An 18,262-nucleotide genomic window follows, 5' to 3' on the forward strand; every position below is an offset into this window, starting at 1 on the left:
AAAGCAAAAGTTCCACTTCCGCTTTGGGCGTCTCCGCGCCTTAACAGCAGAAGTGATCAAACTATTAAAAAAATAACAAAAAGCCTGCATTTTTTTAAACTTATGTATTTTTATTTACATTTCAGAAACGAAAAACGGAAGTACAACAAGCAAAGCTGACCTCTTAAAAAGACCAAAAAAAATCAATTTGTTTTCCATTTGTATATAATCTTTACAGTGAAAAATTCCCCATCACAACTCAAAGAAAGTATGCACACTGTAGAAGCAAGAGTTGTACATTCTGTCCGAGAGCATACATTATTTGTGCAAGTAATACACATCTTTTAGTTGTAGTGACAATGTACTTGTCGCCAAAGCACTAGGAGCAATTGTGAGAAAGTGATATAAAAATAAACATTGCAGCTTCTCTAGAAGGCACAGGATGTATGATGTCACTTTTAATCGAAGATGTACTTAAGGTAATGCACAACGTCATCTTTCTATAAGGCTTTTTAGCAGTTAATAGCCAGCATTGGTTCATATTGATAAAAACATGAAACGTTCAGTAGAATGTGATAAAAAGACAAACTGGGCAACACACTTTGGAGTCCTTAAATATGTTGAACATTATTATGCTGGCCTGGCACCTTTGGTGATTCCTTCCTAATAGCTGTAATGAACATGATGCACAATTGTTGTGAATCTCCAAGACAAGAATTTAAAACAGCGGTAGTCTCGAATGTAGCTCTCATCTAGAGTACTTCTATAGTCTTAAATCCCTATAGTATACTTACCACCTTGAGACTATACGCACATTACAAGAAATTGTATATAGTCATGCTGCTTCACTCACCTAGCCTATGAATATGTTCCACAAAATAGAGTATATTATATAAAATGCTTGTTGCTTATTAATACAAAATAGAGAAAGTGGGACATTTATTGGTCTAGTGACAAGAACTGTGTGTAGCCTTGGTATTTTTGACATCACCACCTGAAGTGCATAAGTTCAACATCGTTCCAAATTCCTAATGATGTTATGATGCTAAAGGTCTTTTACGGTATGTTGAAGGCCGAGTACGAATAAAAGTTGTAGAAATCGTGCTCTACGAACTTCAAGGCATAGTGAATAGTTTAAGATGAGACAGGGAAAAAAAAACAGTAAATATAACATTGCAATTCTTTTGCTTTGGTTTGGCCCAGTTCAAAATGATGAAACTAGCCTTCTTGTCCAAAGTCCTCTGTGAATTTTTTCAGTTTATCCAGATCTTGTTCATTGACAGTTGGCTTGGTGTTGGACAGAGATCTCAGCATGTCAGACTGCAAAGACAGAAGAATTGATACACATCATTTCATCAATGAAAACAGGGTTAAGGCCTCATTACAATTCCTTACCATGCAAACTACAGGTTCCATAAGCTTTTCTCCAGGGACATCCATCCATGTCATTTCAATAGCATTGGGGTCCCCCGGTGAACAAGGAGTCAAGAGGTCATGTACAACCATTTTGGGATCAGATCTCGACGGCCCATTCACCTTTGAAACCACAAGATAACAATGAATCCTAAGCACATAAAGCCTCAAGCTGTGACATAAAATGAAGAACAAACATACCCTTTTAAAGTGAGTGGCTGCCTGGACCTTTCTAACTGGCTGCATTAGAGCGTCTCTTACGATGATACTGACATCTGCGCCTGAGTAGCCGTCTGTTTTCTTGCCCAATGTGATAAAATCAGATTCGGTGAGACTGTTGGGGGTGGAACCCAGGTGGAGCTTGAACATGAAGGAGCGTGCATGCTCTTCCGGCAGTGGAATGTAGATCCTCTTCTCAAATCTGAGGTTGGTGAATGAATGTAGGTGAGTGAATAACACAACAACTTGCAGCAAGTAACAGTCAGTACCTTCTTCTGATGGCAGAGTCTAGGGTCCATGGAATATTTGTTGCCCCGAGCACCAGCACTCCTTCATTATCATTTCCAACACCTAAAAGTACAAAACCAAAAATGATATTGTCACCTGGAATTGTATTTCATTTGAATGGTAATATGATAATTATCTTTTAATAAACCTTTCCTTAGGGAAGTCCCACCTTTGCCCATTGAGAACACAAAAAAAAACACAAATCTATTTTAGCATATCAGTATGTGGAGTTTACCTTGAATTGTACAAGTCTAACCATATTGTGGTGTTCCTTATTGAACTTTCCTAAGCATGTTCCAAAATAAACCAAACCTATATCATTACCATAGAAATAAAACATGTACATCTTCTCTGACATCAGGTGTGGCCATAAGTTTAAACACTGTTAAGTTTGCATCTAGTTATGCTGCAGCAGCATTTTTCTCCCCATGTGATTCAGTGCTCAGATAGGGCTCCACTGTTAACGTTTCACTTTGGTGGTGAGTTGTGAGGCAAAGTGAAACATTGGCAGACAAGGCAAACGGTATGTTTTTCCAATTTTTTGTTGTGGTGTAATTAAAAAAAAAACAAGGATAAAATGAGTGTCCTGCAAAAATGATATTACAAGGTGCATGCAAGATAGTAGCTGATAGGGGTGTCAAGCTCTTGCGAGATTAAAATGTGACAATATTTCTTTGTTTAGAGAAAAGCTGTCTTGCAAGAGCAGGGCAGCCAGACGAATGTGAATGATAATACAGTTGTCCCTTGCATTGTGGTTATTTCAAAATTAATTAACGGCCATTGTTTTGTGATTGACTGCAGACTATTATTAGTGAAAAAAATATTGAAAGGTAAGTTATATGTCAATGACGATAAGCGGCATAGAGGATGACTGGTCGGATGTTATTGTTATGTCGTATTCTGGTCACTCGGTGTCATTAACGTTACATTGCTGAGACATGACATTATATTACATTACCTTCACGCTGCTTAGAGTCATTCATGGCATGTCCAACATGACAGAGTAAAAAGAATAAAGTTATCCTCTCATTCCGTGTGGAAGTGGTAAATGTTTGGCTTCTTACTATGTCCTCCTTCCCCACTCCGTTTGAATCACTTTAACTTTTGAATACATGAATTGGAGGCTAACTAGGTAGTTCAGTAGCATGCTATGTTTAAAGCAGTGACTGTCTCTTGTATCCCTGCAGCAATCTTGTAGCCTGTGCATTATTATTTCATGTCTACGATGCTCCAAGGTAAAAATCATATTTAGAAGGTCAAACAGGTTTTCTATGCACTAACTACAAAAATATTCAATTTATTAATATTGACTCCTTTATGCAAATTGACTCATCACTGTCAGGTATGGAACAAATTAACGGCGATAAATAAGGGAAAACGGTACACGTAATATGGAAGTGGTAGTGCGCGAGGTCGGATTGGATCTACACATTAAAGTGCTTTACGCTCACTTTAGCTTTGCAATCCAAACCTACTTTGATGTGTGACTTAGAGATAAATATAGTATATGGTGTTGGAATTGTACTGCTGTTGATGTGTTCAGGTCAGAATGAAGTTATAAAACAGTGCAGACTGTGGCTGAGTGGGGAACCTTCACTGTGTTCCGAAGCATGGTGGAGAACTCTGTCTGCCATCATACTTGCTCTGGTGCGCATGCATTAATTACACTTTAAAATGTAACATAATTAATGAGATAAATGAGTTACCACCATTATCGTGTTCTTTTTTTTGTTTCAATTTGTGGGAAAAATCATCATGCTTAGGTCATGCATGCAGAGTTGGAATACATTTCAAATTGTACTTTGTTTTGTGACTGAGTTTTATAAACTATTGGTCCAGTCCTCTATTTTGTCATTTTAGTTTTCTAAAAGTGTACACTGATGTGCACCAACTTTTTGTTTCGCTTTTTAAATGGGATACGTAAACATGTCTATACCGACCAAGACCTATTATTTAATTATTTTCACAAACTACAGAACTTTTGGGTGATTCACTGTAGCCTTACTTTAACAGTTGGTCCTCACAATAAATGTCGGTCCACAAGGAATGCACAGACCAATCGCATGCATTCTAACACCTCCCCCCGGTAGCGATTCGGCCAATCCCACTGTTTATTCAGAGCACCAGTAAGCGCCCGTTGGTGTTTTAAATTTTGCAGCCATCAGACAGACCTTGCATCTGCACCAGAAACTCTGTCTTGATACGACGCGCTGCCTCGCTCTCATTCTCACTTCTGGAGCCACACAGAGAGTCAATCTCGTCAATGAAGATGATGGAAGGCTTGTGTTCCCTCGCCAGGGCGAACAGATTCTTGACCAACCTGGAATGCAGAAACAAGGCTTTCATGAATTCAACTTACCACTGGAAGTATGCTGCAGCTTAAAACAGTTTCATATTTCACTGTCATAGCCTTTGAGGTTTGTTAGTAAAATGCAACTCACTTTTCGCTCTCTCCCAACCATTTGGACACGAGATCAGCCGAGGAGACAGACAGGAAGGTTGAATTGTTTGCTTCTGTGGCGACAGCTTTAGCCAAATAGGACTTTCCTGTTCCTGGTGGTCCAAAGAGTAGGATCCCTCTCCATGGAGTTCTCTTTCCTGTCAATGAACCGAACTAGTTGTTTCATTTGAACTTGAGACCAATTAGTGATTTAGTTCCATGCCATGGTATACCTGTAAATAGGTGAGGGAATTTGATTGGAAGGATCACAGCTTCTTTCAGGGCCTCCTTGGCCCCTTCTAATCCCGCAACATCATCCCACTTGATGTTTGGCTTCTCCATTACAATAGCACCTGGTTAAAAGCATTACTATTACATCACTGACACATTTGATTAATACAGACACTCACTAGACACAACAACAGGCTCAGATACGCAATAAGGTCATGTATATAAAAAAAAAGCTATATATATATATATATATATATAACATGATGAATCACTTAATAACACAGTGCTGCAACTTTCCTAAATGTGGCTTATATCAAGTCATTCTGGTGGCAGTGATGAATATTATCTGACGGGAGGACTGACCGCCATAATAATAGGTCTGTGATGTTGTGGAGCATTTTGAGTCATTCTGGTTTTAATAATGGCCAGGAGATTGACTGTACCACAGATTGGGTACACATACCTATGCTCGTGCATGAGAACCAACTCGTTGGCTCCCCTATGAGCATTTAAGTTGGACTTTCCAATCAAAAATGAGCATTACCATCTGTGTTAATGCAGGATTTTTGATACAGCTTCTGTTACTGCATCCCATTTCGTTGTGCAATGGGTGTAGTATTACAACATTGAAGGTTTATTGCAAAAAAGCATGTGTATTACTCAAACAATATATGTTTTATATTGTCCCCTACCACTTAAGGTATACCAGTGTTGCAGAGTGCGATTCACAAACCTGACAATTGATTCTGCATTTTCTTTTTCTCTGGATCATCACCGTCATCGCTTTCATTCCTGAGCAATGCAAACAGAATTAAATAGATTGAAGAAACGTGTGCCTGACCTGACAGGACCATGCCCCACCCTCAAACGCACCCTTTGTCATCAGATTGTGACTCTTTGACGGGTTTAGCGGGAGCCTTCTCTTTTTTCTTGAGATACTCTTTCAGCTTCTCTGCCCTGTCCAAATATTCGGCACATTTGGCTCGAATGCTCTGTTTCGCTTTGTCACCTTGTGCTTCGTCTGCATAGGGAATCAATTCAGAAGTTACTTTTCGCCGTCGATGTGCATGAAATACAAATTTTCAGACTTGCATTTAACCACATGGAGGAAGTACTGGACAGCGGCTTGGTACATTCGCAGGGCCTCCTCATAGTTCTGGGCTTTATCCTCTTGAGCCGCCTTGCTGGCGAGATCGATGGCTTTCTACAGACACAAATCACAGTCAAACATGTCAGATGAAGTCACATATAAACTAGGGTGAGTGACACTTTCAAGACCAATTTGAATGTTTAAGTTGAAAGTGCAAATTTAACACTAACAGCAAGGTAATGTTGTCAGAAATGTTGATTGTAAATAAATGAAATGTAAATTGTTACGTTACGATCTTATGCAATCAGAGGGGTCGCTCTGTGACGGTTCTGCGTGACGACACCACGGTAGGAGTGCCACCCAGCACCTGACACACTGTGCACTTTCCACTTCTTATTGGCTACATTTGGCTTAGAGTGTTAATAACATTTTCTCATTTGATATTGGGAATTACTTAAAACAAGTTTACTTTGCCGTGTTTTGGCTAGAGTCACCTCATAGCACCGCAGAAACAACATGCTAGTATCATTAGCCGTCGCTGTCAACAAAAGCTCACGCTAATATAACACGACGGAGGGTATGACGCTGTAAAATATTAGTCTTCATCTTATATATGGACGAAAAAGATGTGTAGAAACATATTTTAAGATATTTTAAAGACTTTCCGAACTACTGTCCAAGTTAGCTACGACTAAGCGAGCTAAAGAGGCTAATTAGCAGCTAATGCTGCGTTCCTTCTTTCGATAAGCACGCAAGTACCACCCTGATTTAAATAAATATCACAATCAAAAAGACAACAGATGATTCGGTGAGTGTTGTAAAATAATACTGTTGTGTTTTCTGTCCCGAAATGTTGAACCAGCTTCGGGGTTGGTCCTCCACTTACCTGTAAATTATTGTTGGCCGCCATGAGGGCTGATCACTTGTCCGCTCCCCCCAAAAACGATAGAATCACTTTATAAACTACCTTTTAAAAAACGAGATATCAACTAAAGTCGTCAACAGATAAATCGAATTGTTCTGTGACTTGTTTTCGTTCCTGTAGTCGACTTTCTTTCCAGGACGGAACTTCCGCATTGAAAAGCGTCTCCTTGCGCACAGGGAATGTGGTGACGTCACGACGTAGCCTCTCTTCAATTTACGTCACTGGACTTGTTTTTAAACGGCTACAAACCCCAATCTGACTCTTATGCCACTTATTTTATGGCCTGCTCATGATCAATTTCTGTACAGTGTTGTGTGACATTTCAATGTAGAAATCCACACTTATACATACTTAATCACCATCAAGTTATGTCCACATTTGCACAAGAACTAGAACTGTATCAACCTCTTTATAGACTAGGTACTCCTGTAGTTCTTCCGCTCGGTCCAGGTACTCCTTACATTTGTCTCTGATTTTCTGATTGCCATCTTTACCCTGGGGCTCACCTGGAGAAAAGAATGACATAGCATTCATTGGAATTTATCAGTGTGATCCATTTGTCTCTGTCGGAATGTTGTCCTCTAATTTAGTCATACAGTATTTCAAAGCAATTTCCCCATAGGAAACAATAAAAATAAATTAATCTGTCCCAGCTTTAAACTGTCACCATCATAAAAGGTAACATTTGAACATTCTTATCTGTCAAAGTGTAAAAATGCACAATGCATTTGTCATATTGTGCTGAGCAGCCAGGACAGTGAACAACAAAGATGTACAACAAACTCATAATTTATTGAGACAGTTTTTGAGATGCATGTCCATGCACAGTGACTCACGATTTAAAATGTGTAAAAAGTACTTGACAGCGTGTTTGTAAGAGCGAATGGCCTCCTCATAGTTGCCGGCCTGGTCTTCCTGTGCTGCCTTCTGTGCCACCGCTATAGCTTTCTGAAAAACAACATGTTTGCACGACATGTAACACACTGATGGCTGGTTAAAATCACACATTTATCTGTATAAGGGACAAAAGGTATGACATAGAAAACAGTAAACAAAATAATAAACTTTAAATTAGTAGCTCTTGTATTGAAACCATTATATTGTAATAAACCTATTAAGTCATATATTATAGTATAATTAATTAATCTATTTGGGCCAAATGCAATTTGACTTGGACAATCATCATGAAAATGACAACAGTAAAGTTGAATAATTATTTTATAGCGTATTAATGCAATAATTAAATTAATATTGTCATACTAATTGCAAATATGAGTGAATTTCATGTAGAAATTAATTTTAAAAAATGTATTTTACTGAACATAAACAAATAAACAAGGGATTTTACAGAGATACTCTTGCTTGCAATAACTATGACCAAGACTACAAAAATGCTTGGGATACAGATTTCCCTTACTGCCAACAAACTGGAGATACTTTATTGTGCATTGTTACTATTACTAAGCTGGTTCATTCATACAATGATAGTGTTTACTCACATTGTATTCAGGAACATATATATTATATACATATGTATACATACATACATATATATATATATATATATACATATATATATTTATTATATGTAATCATATTATTTATCCTCCACAGTGCAGATTCACCTATATTTACAGTGCATAAAAACAACTGCTGCCAACATTAGCTACAACGAAATAATGGCGACTAGGCTGTAATTGTTTAATGAGTGAAAGCATGAGAATGTACGAGTCAACACGGAATGTCATTATTTAAAAGGGACCTTTTGGTCCTTGACACAACAACATGGTTATTTGTATAGATTTAACTAGTAAATGTGAGAATACGTATATGTATGTTACAGGAAGACATTTGCTATAAATTTGTTTTTTTTAAAGTTCCCTCCACTTCCGCTATGACTGCACAGAATAAAGTCAAACACTGAAAGTTCCTCCTACCTGTAGATTGGTGGGCTCCATGTTGGAGTCTAGTAGGACCCGAAATAAAACAGATTCAAACCCTGCCCGTCGCCACTGTCAAGCAGCACGACGTAAGTTCCTGGTTGAGTATGACACAAACGTCCCAGGCTGGAAAACATGGCAGTGAGTGAGTCACTAATTGTTGTCCTGCAAGTTCCACCACAAGATTCACACCACACTGTTTGATTATTGTTATTTTACAATTATGACACAAAACGCAACACTCGGTAAAAGAAAAGTGCAACTCAGTAAGTCAGCTCTAGTTTCAAAAGTGACATTTAAACCTGAACTTAAGTCACGCCCCTCAAAAACAAAACACGCGATACACAGGTCTACCACTAGAGGTCGCTAAATGATTCATTTCTGCACTGCTGCTGGAGGATCTCCTTTACAAGTCCTCTAAAGCAGGATCTAAATGCCACAATAATATCTAATAATTAAACGACCAGCTTTATTTGCAGTCATGTTTTGTGCTTATTTAGAAAAATGAAACAAAAAAACAAGCTACTTTATTATAAAAGTGTATGCACATCCTGATTGGAGACCTTTGTGCGAGCTTCCAACCAGCCAGTCAGAAGTCGACACCTGAGAGCGTCAGTGAGAGAGGACCCTCTTGCACTTTTCAGTAACAATCCCCTTTTACCTTCAGCCAAGTTGAAGTCTAGACTTTGAGGGAAAGTGTCCAACCGAGGGATTATCGCGCGTAAATGGCGCAGCCCACCAGGACGCGTCTCTTCATGGGCTTCTTCACATGACCAAGACCTGCACTCAGGGACCTGTAATGTGGATCATGGATAGAGGGCTGACCGGGACTCATCTTCTTCTCGCTGTTTTTGTCACCACTATTCCCTCCAGGTTCACAAACGGACAAGAAACCACGAGTGGGCTCAGTGGTTTTAGTTTGAGTCCACCCTACTTCAACCTGGCACATGGATCGAGGATTTCTGCAACAGCCACCTGCGGGAAGGATGACTTCGGGACACCGAGATCTGATTTGTACTGCAAACTTGTTGGAGGACCCACCGCTGGAGTTCTTACTCAAAATATACGGGTAAGGACATGATGGGGTCAAACACCGTACCGTTCCTAGCGATTCCCTGCTAAAGTTCTCATTTGGGAAACTGCCGTTATATAATTAGCATTTAACTGCCAGATATCCTTAAGTTTCGCTCTATTGTTGGGGAAGGAAATAGCCTTCAGCTCTTTTAGACTATGGAGGGCTCTACATCACTTTAAGAAGAAATACAGTCCCACAATGGAACACACACTTCTCAATCCCTAATGCCAACTTTGAATAACAGCAGGAGTCCATTTCTGCCCCTCTGGGTACAAACTACACTTAATCTCTTCAGACCTAACCTCATGTTTTGAATGCATATTTTTGTTTCATTGTGTAGTAATGATATGATCGTGAGATACTTTAGCCCCTGGATGCAGTATTTCATATACAATATTGCACAAAAAGAATCCGCCCCCATGTTCCAGTAGCTCCAAGGGACAATTCTATGGAAATTAAACTTGTTTACTTGTTTACTTTTAGAATAGTCAATGTACATCTTGTATAGCGGGTTAGATTTACTAGCCACTGGATTGACTCAAGCATGTTGTCTAAAAAACTAGCAACACAAGTGAGTACACTATTGTTATTTAGCACAGTCTTAATCCTCTTGGGCTTGAAATTCACCAAATGCACGGGTTGTTGCTCCTCCATGATGATGATATCACTAGTGGAGCTGCTGGTTGTTAGACATCTATCACTGCTCCACCAACTTTCTTCCTTCTGCTTGAGGATACCCCACAGATGCTCAATCGAGGTCAGCCTCCTCAGCAAGGTACTTGTCATCTTGGAGGCGGAGTCAAGCTCCTTATGTTGAAAAACCGTCAAGTTTCCCAAGGGATAGGATCATGCCGTGCTTCACAATGCACCCGATTCATGTTTCAATGTCTCAGTGAACCTTAGCTCTTCTGTACAGACAGCACTCGTGCAGCCCAGACCAAGACACTCCCACCACCATGTTTGACTATATGCAATATTGCTGCACACTTGTGGTGTCGTCAGCATGTATGTCAATAACGACTGTGTAGAGTCATTTTCAGTGGGTAGTAAACTGCAAACTGTACAGTTGCTACTCAAATGTATTGTATATCAAATATTAATTTATATGGTATTGTCCTTTCAGAAATACTTGCCTTTGTGAGATACTGTAACTGTTGTTAAAAGTATCTTCCAAAGCTGCGTCAAGGGTGTAACAGTATCCTTGCAACTCTAAATTTACACTTTTTGTATAGTTTTTCAGATTGAGAGAACTAAAATTCTGTCCATCAAGATACGACTATCCATTAGGTTAAATGCTGAACTAAATGGGGGCTGATTATACCCCAAAGATGATTCCAGCCATGTCTCCAAAATGTAAAGGTCAAGCGTCAACTGTAAAGAGGCAATTTTACATGTTGTACACAATCCCATTTGTTTAACATAGATATATTCCGTTCCGGGACCCAAGTAACAAGTGTAAAAGTAAGGTAACCACTCTTACAAGTCAAATCTATCTTCAATAATTGCTAAGAGGTTGCTGCTCCTTTTGATAACAACAACGTTATACAATGCAAAATAAAAAGTAAAACACATGCACAGACATTGTTCAGTTTTGTTTTTGTGTCCTAACCGACCTTTTGTAAATTACTATACAACACAGGGCCAGTTTTGTGACTACTGCAACGCTGCTGACCCAAGCAAAGCCCACCCGGTGACCAACGCCATTGATGGGACAGAGCGCTGGTGGCAGAGTCCTCCACTGTCCAAGGGGTTAGGCTACAACGAGGTCAGCGTCACCCTGGACCTGGGGCAAGTAAGTTGAGCACATCTTATTGATGTATTTGCATGATAGTCATAATAACTGCTGATTTTGCTGCTTTGTGTTGAAAAGTTTTGCTTCATTTGACCCAGAGAGTTTTCATTGACACGTAGGCCAAAGGTGTTGAGTGCTTGTTTTGACTTAGAGCGTTGTCAGCCCATGCAGTGGTTCGTCATGTGAATAATACGGAGCGGGATGCATGCCAGGAATCAGATTCACACCCCCGTGGCTGGCAAATATGCTTCCATCTCGACCCGTGGCAGGATTTTGGCTCGCGGCCCGTTAAATTTTGCACCTCATGCCCAATTATCAACTGTGAGGAATTCACACAGAGGCCTGACTGTTGTTTTTCTCTTTGACGGACGGTGCCACAAAGTGTGTTGCAGGCTTTTCTATTTTCATGCTTTTGGACACCCTAAGCTGAGCGAAGACCCCCGCATAGCTAAATATAATCCACATACATGTGGCTGGACGTGTGCAGAGCCTTTGGGGTGGACGACTGGTTTTATTATGTGGTAATGCTTGGTGTATTTGGGAGCGTTACATTGCATTACAGCTCACTATGAAGGACATGGCGAGATGTTTCACTTGCGACTACACTGTCACGCCTCACTAGCACCACTACCTCACACACCTGTTACACACATTTTACTTTTTAACAATATCACTTACTACCAGCATTGTTGTAAAAACAATGCTCACATTCCATTTCTTCTCTATTCTACTGAAAACACAGAGGTATAGAGATTCTAGCGGTGTCTTTGTGAAGTGTCATTTATTTTTTTTAGTAATTGTGGTAAAAATGAAACAGAAAATGTGCTCTTGATAAATTAAGAGGTGAAAATCAGTTAAATGTTGGCGCTAACACAGCAAATTATGTGGTCCTGTCTTTGTCCACCAGTGTTACAGCCCCCCTAAGGATAATTCATTCAAACTTATTTTACCATCTGTAAAATTTTGAAGTCGGACACATTTTGTAATGTGACAACTTCCAAGTTGTTCTCATTTCAAAACATTCATTCATTCATTTTCTACCGCTTTTCCTCACAAGGGTCGCGGGGGGTGCTGGAGCCAATCACAGGGCACATATAGACAAACAACCATTCACACTCACATTCATACCTATAGACAATTTGGAGTCACCAATTAACCTAGCATGTTTTTGGAATATGGGAGGAAACCGGAGTACCCAGAGAAAACCCACGCATGCACGGGGAGAACATGCAAACTCCACACAGAGATGGCCAAGGATGGAATTGAACCCTGGTCTCCTAGCTGTTCGGTCTGTGAGCTAACCACTCGTTCGCCGTGCAGCCCCATTTCAAAACAATACAGAGCAAATAATATAAAGTGAACAAATTTGCTTGGTCTTGTAAAACCTTAAGTAAAATGTTTTTGCGTTATCAAACGTGTAACAAAGTTAAAGTCAAGTAAAAAAGTAAACATACTCAAAAAATACTTCTGAAGAAGCCTGACAGACATAAAGGTGCAGGAAGGCGTTTGCAGAGTGATGCTGTTACCGAGTGTCTTCTGGCATCTGGCAGGTCCTGATTGCACCACTGTTTGACTTTTCAGGAAATCCCTGGTTGTTCTATAGATATATTATAAAACAAAATTGTATTATTGGCGGAATATATGGGCAGCCTGGAAGCAGCTGGATAAGTTCTGTGGTTTCTTTCAAGATCAGCGCAGGTGGCTTTTTCTATACAGCTGCCTCGAGATCAATTAGATAATGGCACTGTTGATGCATATGCTGAGGTTCAAAGACAGAATTTGTTTCTACTTTTTCTTGAAAGCCGTTTCCGCTCAGCTTCTGAATAAAAATGTGATGGTCTGCCAAGTGTATAGAAAAAAATATTTCCAACTATTCGTGTTTGGTCAGATGTTCTTTTATTTATATGATTCTATACGGGAACCAGTTGGAAAGGAAGCAAAGGGGGGAGAAAACCCAAAGAAAATGTCCAAACTTTGAACTCCCACACAGTGATATCTGTAATGTACTTCATGGATACTTGCTATCATAAATCTGTACTGTAACTGTAAAACCAACATTTGCCGGTGCTTAACATTCATACAAGTGTACAAATAAGTTAACCACCGTCAATGTTAAAGCCAGAAAATTTTCATTGGGGTGGGCAAGCTGAGACAATAATAAGTACATAGATGATACCTGAAATTTTCTTATCTAGCGCTGTCACTGCTGGGGTGGCCGGGGAGTGACCAATGGTGGCAACCACTGGCCACCACGTCGCTCCGCCACTGTCAACTCATTGTTAAAAGACAATTTCCATCATGCTAAAGCTTATAGTGATGGCTTGTTTGCGAACAAAACGGCTCTTAAAGTCGATTCTTGGGAGTGAATTAGCCGTCATTATTTTTTGTCTCTTGACCAGCGATGTTGTTTGGTCTAGAGACAGTGCCACTGAGGGAAAGACAGGAAGCAGAACCGGAGATAGCAGAGATGAGGATGCTGAGATTCTCATTGGGAGTGACCAGGATGGATAGGATCAGGAAGGAGTACATCAGAGGGACATTACATGTTAGAGGCCTTGGAGATAAAGTCTGAGAGGCCAGACTGAGATGGTTGGGACATGTCCAGAGGAGAGATAGTGAATATATTGGTAGAAGGATGCTGCCAGGTAGGAGGCGTAGAGGAAGACCAAAGAGGAGGTTTATGGATGTAGTGAAGGAGGACATGAGGGTAGTTGGTGTTAGAGAGATGGATGCGGAAGACAGGTCGGAAGGAGGCGATTGATTTACTGTGGCGACCCCTGAAGGGAAAAGCCGAAAGAGAAAGAAGAATTCCTTTCACACGTAATTTCAATCAATTTAAGCAACAAAAAAAATCTGATGTGCAAAATTTGGGAGCTGTCTTCATTTTAGGAAGCTGAGATACGGTTCCCATTCCCATCACTATAAGATTAGCCTCAGTTTTTAGCATTCTTAATTGTCACAAACGTATAAAAACAAATGAAACATTCTTAATAGTACCTTGATAATACGTGATATGTGCATTAAGTCACTGCAGACTTGGATTGTGAGTCCTATGATTTTGGAATAAGTGGCAAAAAATACATCACCAAAGACCTCGTATGGTGACTAACAGACAATAATACCGCCAGGGGATAAATATGTTGCAAAGGGCCTTCTATGAGGCAGTCAGTGGTATATATTGGAGTCTGAGTGACTGCACTAGTATTGAAAGAGCCTGAGTCTGTCCTGTAATGATGATGTGATTGCCCATCCACTCACATGAAAAGCACAAGTACCGTAAATGAGCCGCCCTGTCCTAAACTCATGCACACACTGTATGTCTGCACCAAAATACTGACTTCTTTTTCGGGAACACTTAGCTATCACAAAACAATTCCCATGCAGCAGTCAAGCCATTGTTCTCCACTGATACCATGTATCACTCATTTTTTCTGGGGAATGTATTTTAAGAGGATGTGCTTATCTGCCTGAGTGATCTGAGCATGTGAGGCAAACATAGCAGGCTTATTGCTGTCTGTAGACCATCTGATGAGCTGCTTCTGTCCTTGCTGCCGAGGGACTGTCGGACATTAGTCGTTTTAGTGCCACATCACCCTAAGGATTCCCTTTCCAAGGGTTTGTAAATAGGTTACTTTGCCACTGTCAATTATTAAGCACTTGTAAATGACTCACAGTTTATCTGAAAGTGGAGGCTTACTAATTATCGCCACACTTAATAGTGATCCTGTTAAAGGTCCACTATTATGCAAAATTGAAGTGAATATAAAGTTTTAGGGGCAGCACGGTGGTCTAGTGGTTAGCGCGCAGACCTCACAGCTAGGAGACCAGGGTTCAATTCCATCCTTGGCCATCTCTGTGTGGAGTTTGCATGTTCTCCCCGTGCATGCGTAGGTTTTCTCCGGGTACTCAGATTTCCTCCCACATTCCAAAAACATACTAGGTTGGTAATTGGTGACTCCAAATTGTCCATAGTAGGTATGAATATGAGTGTGAATGGTTGTTTGTCTATATGTGCCCTGTGATTGGCTGGCGACCAGTCCAGGGTGTACCCCGCCTCTCGCCCGAAGACAGCTGGGATAGGCTCCAGCACCCCCCGCGACCCTCGTGAGGAAAAGCGGTCGAAAATGAATGAATGAATAAAGTTTTAGTAATGTTGACATTTTCTTGTGTGTCAAAAATGTGCGCTTACTTTTTGGAGTGTACTCCTGAATGCTTCATGTGGCGGTTTTTGTTGCTTTAATTGGATGGCAGAACATCTTTTTTTTCATTAAAAAAAAATGTTGCTCAGCAGGCGACAATGTTGATTGTGCTTGTTTTTCCATTGTTTGAAAGGGGAGGTCGATCAGGTTCAGGTACAGGCAATGGCTTTGGCTCAGCTGAGTGATCTGCTTTCAAGAATGCAATTTTTGGAGCATTCCCTCGGAACCTAATCCCTTCAATCAGGGGGTCCACTTCCCACCAAAGTTGCTGTGAATGTCGTATTTGCTGCCGTCGCCCCCTTTTGTGTCCTTCCAGGCGGTATTGTGTGACATCCTTTCTGCACTCTCAAGGCCCTCCTTTTTTTCCCTCGCTAAAGCGTTGCTAAAAAATGACCAGACCCTTTCTTCTTTTCTCTGAAATACTCATGTGATATATTTGGTGGTGAGAGAGCGTTTAACCCGAAAAGTCAACACATAACTTGAACTTGGCATCCCCGAAAAGACAATCAATGATGCATGATGTTGGGGACATATTAATTGGAAGCTTTACAAGCTACAATCTTGCCATTTGATGTTGTTCGATGTTGAGCATCAGCACTTTGTCTTTATTTTCTTTGGTAAACTAATGTCCATGCTATGATGTGCTTTTTTCAACAACATATTGATATCACAAGTAAAATAAAATATTTTCCATCTTGCATGAGCAGTTGCAACAAAGTGGATTAACAGAATTAGGCAGAGTGTTTTTTTTTGTTTTTTTTTTCCACCACATTTGCACATTTGAGATAGGCAAAGTTCACAGGGAACAATTCACTCACATCAGCTTGCTGCCCCACACAGGGATGAGAGTTGCCAAGATAACATGACATGCGCTAAGGAAATAATAAATAAAGCACAATAATAAATTAGATATCTATATACATTAATTTGTTGGAAAAAAGCTGCTGTATATGGTTGGACACAACTGCATATGGCTCTAATCATAGTCGCCACTGTATTATAAAGGGTGACACAAAAAAAGGGAACTTTTTAACAATTCAATTCAATTGATAGTAATTGAAGTAATTATTTAAGAAACGATGACTTTTTTAATTACTTCCTAGATGATGAATGTGAGTGTGATGTGAATGGTTGTTTGTCTATACGTATGTGCCCTGTGATTGGCTGGAGACCAGTCCAGGGTGTAATCCGCCTCTTGCCTGAAGACAGCTGGGATAGGCTCCAACATGCCAGCGACCCTCGTGAGGATAAGCGATATAGAAAATGGATGGATGGATGGACTCCCTAGATGGCATGCTCCTGTACGAATGCAGTCTTGAAATCCGCTGTTGAGATTCCACATTGACCGCTGCAATCTTAGCTGGGATACTGTGAATTTCATCCTGAATTCTCTTAGCACATCCAGAGTTAGGTTGAGTCCCATGGTGTAAAAACGTCAGCTGCAAAACTATCACCGTTTTTATGGCTATGGGGGCGTGCTGGAGCCTATCCCAGCTGTTTTCGGCAAGAGGCGGGGTACACCCTGGACTGGTTGCCAATCACAGGGGGCATATAGACAAACAACCATTCACACTCACATTCATACCTATGGACAATTTGGAGTCACCAATTAACCTAGCATGTTTTTGGAATGTGGGAGGAAACCGGAGTACCCGGAGAAAACCCACGCATGCACGGGGAGAACATGCAAACTCCACACAGAGATGGCCGAGGGTGGAATTGAACCCTGGTCTCCTAGCTGTGAGGTCTGCGCGCTAACCACTCGAACGCCGTGCCGCCCCATCTTAGGTTTGATCAGGAAATTGCAAATTCATCGTTTTTTACTTAAGAAAATGTTAAAAATGATTGGAATGACACAGAAAATACATACATATATGTTATTGATGTTATTACTGTATTAGTTTTTAAAAATGTATTTTTCATCATGGCAAGTTAGGGTCTGCCTCACCTGCTATTTTGTTTTTTCTAATTCGATTGAAGTAATTCAATGGACCCTGGCCGTATTTTACTACCAGAACAAGTCAATTATTTGAACACACACAGTGGGGCAATGAAAACCAGTTTAAAACAAACAGAGGAACATACTTCTATGCTTTTGTCCTGCTTCTTGGCAAGAATATGACCGATTTGTCTACTTCCTCTCTTTTGTCTGTGGAGGCGCATGGTTGCCCGTGTTGCAATGGAGTGACTGACAGAAAGCATTGTCAAGAATTGCACTCTGCACAAACAGGCAGAATGCTATTGTACAGATTATAATGGGTAAGTGGTAGAGGAAGTTAAAAGTTACTTATGAGTGTGCTTCAGTTCTCTTCGCTCGAGTCATTTATTGGACCCAAAAGTCTGTATCTGAAGCACAAAGTTGACTTCTTTTTTTGAAAAATAACATCACCAATCAATGCTGTCTCTCTCCAACTATAGCGGGCTGTGTTAATACAATGCAGCTGGCTCAGTCCGACCCCAGAGACAAGATTGGACATTAAACGGGGTGCCTCCCTATGGCTCTGGTGATGTAAGTGGTCGTCTTTAGCCTGGCTTCCTGGGGCGCCAGGCCAGCCCAGCAGATATTGTATTTACTACAACAACCATCTCGTGCTTGCTAACAGGAGTGGCCAGGCCTGGGAAAAGGCGGGATTTCTCATCATAATGTTTCGTAATCTAGATGTATAATATG

At 40.5% G+C, this 18,262-nt stretch overlaps 2 protein-coding genes across 5 annotated transcripts in view; one reads left to right on the forward strand and one right to left on the reverse strand.

Annotated features, from left to right (window-relative positions):
- Positions 1–101: 101 nt before the first annotated feature.
- Positions 102–8,749, reverse strand: vps4b (vacuolar protein sorting 4 homolog B). Of its 2 annotated transcripts, XM_058069122.1 has the most exons (13): positions 8,523–8,749; positions 7,422–7,533; positions 6,991–7,091; positions 5,663–5,774; positions 5,444–5,591; positions 5,304–5,362; positions 4,573–4,692; positions 4,341–4,497; positions 4,071–4,219; positions 1,881–1,962; positions 1,594–1,813; positions 1,375–1,515; positions 102–1,299 (listed from the first exon to the last, which is right to left on the reverse strand). In XM_058069122.1, exons 1-13 carry the CDS (start codon positions 8,541–8,543, stop codon positions 1,198–1,200), a joined length of 1,524 nt encoding a protein of 507 aa, XP_057925105.1. In that variant the 5' UTR covers positions 8,544–8,749; the 3' UTR covers positions 102–1,197. The 2 variants fall into 2 exon arrangements, with proteins under 2 accessions (XP_057925105.1, XP_057925106.1); XM_058069123.1 differs by lacking the exons at positions 6,991–7,091; positions 7,422–7,533; positions 8,523–8,749 and adding an exon at positions 6,547–6,779 and having other exon boundaries at positions 105–1,299.
- A 236-nt stretch (positions 8,750–8,985) lies between these two features.
- Positions 8,986–18,262, forward strand: part of LOC131126501 (laminin subunit alpha-3-like) — a 58,936-nt gene continuing 49,659 nt past the window's right edge. For 2 of the 3 annotated variants that reach the window (XM_058069119.1, XM_058069120.1), the window contains exons 1-2: positions 8,986–9,594; positions 11,240–11,392. In XM_058069119.1, coding sequence (XP_057925102.1) covers positions 9,295–9,594; positions 11,240–11,392 — 453 coding nt within the window. In that variant the 5' untranslated portion in view covers positions 8,986–9,294. The remainder of the gene's footprint in view (positions 9,595–11,239; positions 11,393–18,262) is intronic. The other variant, XM_058069121.1, reaches the window with a different exon arrangement.

Source organism: Doryrhamphus excisus, chromosome 3 (genome assembly GCF_030265055.1).
Source record: "Doryrhamphus excisus isolate RoL2022-K1 chromosome 3, RoL_Dexc_1.0, whole genome shotgun sequence".
Classification (NCBI taxonomy): Eukaryota; Metazoa; Chordata; class Actinopteri; order Syngnathiformes; family Syngnathidae; genus Doryrhamphus; species Doryrhamphus excisus.